Source organism: Ailuropoda melanoleuca, unplaced genomic scaffold, assembly GCF_002007445.2.
Source record: "Ailuropoda melanoleuca isolate Jingjing unplaced genomic scaffold, ASM200744v2 unplaced-scaffold18244, whole genome shotgun sequence".
NCBI lineage: Eukaryota > Metazoa > Chordata > Mammalia > Carnivora > Ursidae > Ailuropoda > Ailuropoda melanoleuca.
This window is the reverse complement of record NW_023187442.1, coordinates 1-3,668: the sequence shown is the minus strand read 5'-3', so window position 1 is coordinate 3,668 and position 3,668 is coordinate 1. Positions and strand designations below refer to the sequence as shown.

The following is a 3,668-nucleotide window of genomic DNA, read 5'->3' as shown; positions in this document are numbered from 1 at the left end:
GGAACCGTTCCTGCTGTCCCCACCTCCGTCCACCTCTGGCAGAGGATGTGAGACTCAGTCTCCAAGCTGACATGCAGAGAATCCCCTCCTTTTGGGGGGGGGGCGTTCACCGGAACAACATTTATACCTTTGTCTACTTATGTTTGTTCTCTGCTTATTCCTTCCCGCGGCCGTAGGCAGCTGCCTGTCCGCGCAGGCTGAGAAACCTGACCCTGTCTCTGGGCCCTGCCCGCTTTCCCCTACGCACAGCTGGTTCAGGAAAGCTTGTCAGAAGACAAGCGGAGATTTGGGACCCAGAAGCCCGCCCTCACGGTCAGGCCCGCACAGCCAACGGTCTGTTTCCTTTCGTCGCTTAGGAGCAGTGAGGTGGGGCCATCCCCTCCTGTCCCGAGGCCCCCCGCTCAGTCCAGTGGTGACGGGGCAGAGGCTGGGGCTGCCCCACCCTGGCTGCAGGGCAGTGGCAGGGGGTCCAGCAGGGACAGCAGCCCCGGGAGGATAGATGGCCCTGCCTCACCAGCCAGCACAGGTTCCTTAAAAGTAAATGACAGGCCCAACTGCTGCCCTGCCTCCTCTACCAGATTCAAGTTGCCATGAAGAGTAAAATAAAACCGAGAGTGTAACGCGCACGCGGCATGGGCACAGGACCACAGACGCCACGGAAGCGCAAGGGTTGCAATGGAGGCCGCCTCTTTTTACAGGTGCGCGGAGATCCCGAGGAGCGAGACGACTTGGTCAGGGTCACAGACAAGGAGGATGAGAGCTGGGAGTGAGCCGGAGGGCTCCTGAGTGTCAGGATAATGTTTAAAAACCAGAGGGAAGATCCAAGACCACGAAGGAGGACGACCCTGCAATCCCCTCCCCACCCCTCCTCAAGCCCACGGGCAGAGGAAATCTGCTGAAGAATGACGGAGGGCTGGCTGAAGGCTTCTGCGCCGGGATGGAGGGACCGCACAGAGAACCACAAGAGAGGTGGAGACACGGCAGAGCAGATTCGTAACTCAGCCTCAAGTCTGGGGGATCTTCTGCCATATGAGGGGGGCGGAGTGGGGGGATCTCATTTTCACGTGCTTGGGACTGAGACTCGCGAGAAAAATTCTTGCAAGAACAATACTGGCTACGCCTCTGCTGCCCCCCCCCATCTTCCCCGTGGAGAGTGAGGCTGTGGGCCCCTGGAGCCCGACACCGTCTGCGTGCACCTCCCCCCGCCGCGTGCGGGTCCGCTAAGCGGGCGCACCTGGCAGCCCCAGGGATGGGAAGGAACCCGGGGCCTTACACTCGCTGAGCCACTTGCTGGGATCCAGCATGAGGTACTGCTTGGTGACCTCCAGCTCCTTCATCAGCCACTCGTACTTGGCCCGCAGCTGGGTAATTCTCTGCTGGCGATGCTCCAGAATTTTCAGTCTCGCGTTGAAGCTTGTGACCTCCTAGAAGGCAGATGAGAAGGGATGGGGGCCGTGGAGAGAGGGAGACGAGGCCCCCAGCTCGGACGCAGGCAGCCTCTCGGAGACGGGGATGCTCCATGCGCGATCAGCGACGAGGGAGCCGGCCCCTCGCAGGGACGTTGGGAGGGATCTGGGCCCTCCCAGCCACGTTTGTGCCTTCTGCCCGAGTCCGCTCAGACAGCCGCAGGGTAGGACGATCGCGGGCATTTCGTACATGTAGGAGGTGTTGGGGTTCCAAGCTGGAGCCAGACGAGCCCCCAAGACCAGCAGCTCCCCCAGCCGTTGAGCCTTCTCGACACGCGGGGCAGAGCTCTCCTTGTCCTGTGCAAACCCCATGGCTGGCGCAGAGCCACGACTCCCACCCGCCCCAGAAGCCGGCTGGGAAGGCTCCGTGGGCCTGAGCGCACCTCTCAGGACCGTGCTCCAGCACCTGCCTGTTTGGGGGGGGGGCGGTTCTCCCGTAGGTGACAAGAAGTCTCACCTTGCTACTGCCCCTTCGTCGCCGCTGTAGCCGCTCCACGTCATCGATCTCATAGACTTGGATCTCGAAAGGTTCCTCGAGGCCCCTCTGGGTGCTAGGCAAGGGGTCATCCGCCCAGTGGACCCTTTTGCGGCTGGCGGGTTTTCTTACAGAGGCAGTGGTATCAAGGGACAGTGCTGGGATGAGCCTCCGTCTCTGAAAACCTAAGGAGGGAATGATGGCCAAAGTTTATCTTTTTAAATTTCAGTCTTTTAAATGTCTGTGGTTTTGAGGCGCGTGCTGGGACCCTGACAGGCACCCCGGGGTCTGTGGCGGGGCTGAATGTGAAACATGCCGTCGCCCTGCCACACGCTTCAAGGTCTTCTCCCTTCATCCGGCACTTGGACTTTACCTGCAAGAGCTCACCAACTCCCTGCCTTGCCTTTCGAGCCACCTCCAGTCTCCACCTGCAAACCACACACGTGCATGCACACGCATGCACGCACACCAGAACACACGCCTAGAACTGTCAGCCATACCAGCCCCACCCTCTGCGTGAATGTGTGTTCCGTCAAATTCAAGAGATGCTTGTGTTCAAGGAAAAAGGGGCCTAGTATTTGGTATTATGGTAATAGTTCTAGAAAACATGGCTTATTTGCTTACAGCGACAGCAACGCTATGAGAAGCACTGATTATATGCCAGACCCTGTGCAGCACACTTGACACACTGTGAGGGACAGCTAGCTGTCCCCGGTACCCACTCTCTTCTCCATGAAGAGGACTGAGGAGGAGCAGGGCACAGAGCCACCAAGACAGGGACCGTGCCCCTGGGACGTGCACCTCAAGTGCCCACCGATGGGCCATCAGCCGAAGTGCTGCGGGCGGCTGCTGGTCAGCGTCCTTAAAGGCCAGGGGGTCTGTCGTCCTCCTCTTCCTGTCCACTCTGTCCTCAATGTGAAGCCTGCTTCAGGAGGTCAAGCTCAGCAACAGCACAAAAAGGAGACCGGAGGGGCCTGGACTGCGGGCACCCTCGAGACTTGGACACGATTGCCTCCACCGATCTTTCTTTTCTAGGGACTTGATGTTTCTAGAGCAGATTTGGGGCCACAGCTCCGTGGAGAGGAAGGGACAAAACGAGATCCTCTCTGGCAACCCAGTGAACAGCAGGAGGTGGGCAGAGCAAAGCAGGGCGCTCTCAGCCCCCCGAGGAGGGACTAGTCGCGGACGTTGGCGCAGCTGCTCTCTCGTTATCACACTCCCAGCCAAGAACCAAGACGGACGCCCCATGGCCAACGACCGTCCGTATTCTAGCTGCCCCGCAGGGGAGGTGTCAGTCGGCCTGCGCTTACCTCTTCTGCGGTCATTACATCCTTCAGTAACAACCCCTGGGTGAGTTAATCTCACCCTGTTGTCCGCAGGCCAGGCTCCTGCTGCCTGGGCTTGTGCTCCCCTCAGTGCCTCGGCCCACAGCAGCCTCCGCCCCCTCCTATGTGGCTCAGTCGTGGTGTTTCCCAGCAGACCACTGTCACGCTGGGCCTTCCCCGCGTCTGAACGCTTACCTCGCTTACGCCTCCCGACCCCACTCCGGACTCGGCAGTTTGCCTCGGTCACTGTTCCATTCCATGCTTTTCCTGCTTTCTCTCCAATTAGATGACAGACCTCTTACGTGGCCTTGTCTTTGATGCTGCCCACCCGTCCCCACCCCGTGCTCGAGCCTTGCGTGTCAGCGAGCCCTAAGAGCACAGAAGAGGGGGACCGATCAAGAT

General features: G+C 59.7%; 1 protein-coding gene across 1 annotated transcript; it reads right to left on the bottom strand.

Moving 5' to 3' along the window:
* Positions 1–1,234: 1,234 nt before the first annotated feature.
* LOC117797915 (kinesin-like protein KIF26B) lies at positions 1,235–2,126 on the bottom strand (the record flags this gene model as incomplete). The annotated part of the gene is made up of 2 exons (XM_034650352.1): positions 1,235–1,424; positions 1,924–2,126. Coding segments are annotated over 2 exons (393 nt in total), but the record flags the coding sequence as incomplete, so codon positions are not given.
* Between the last annotated feature and the right edge of the window lie 1,542 nt (positions 2,127–3,668).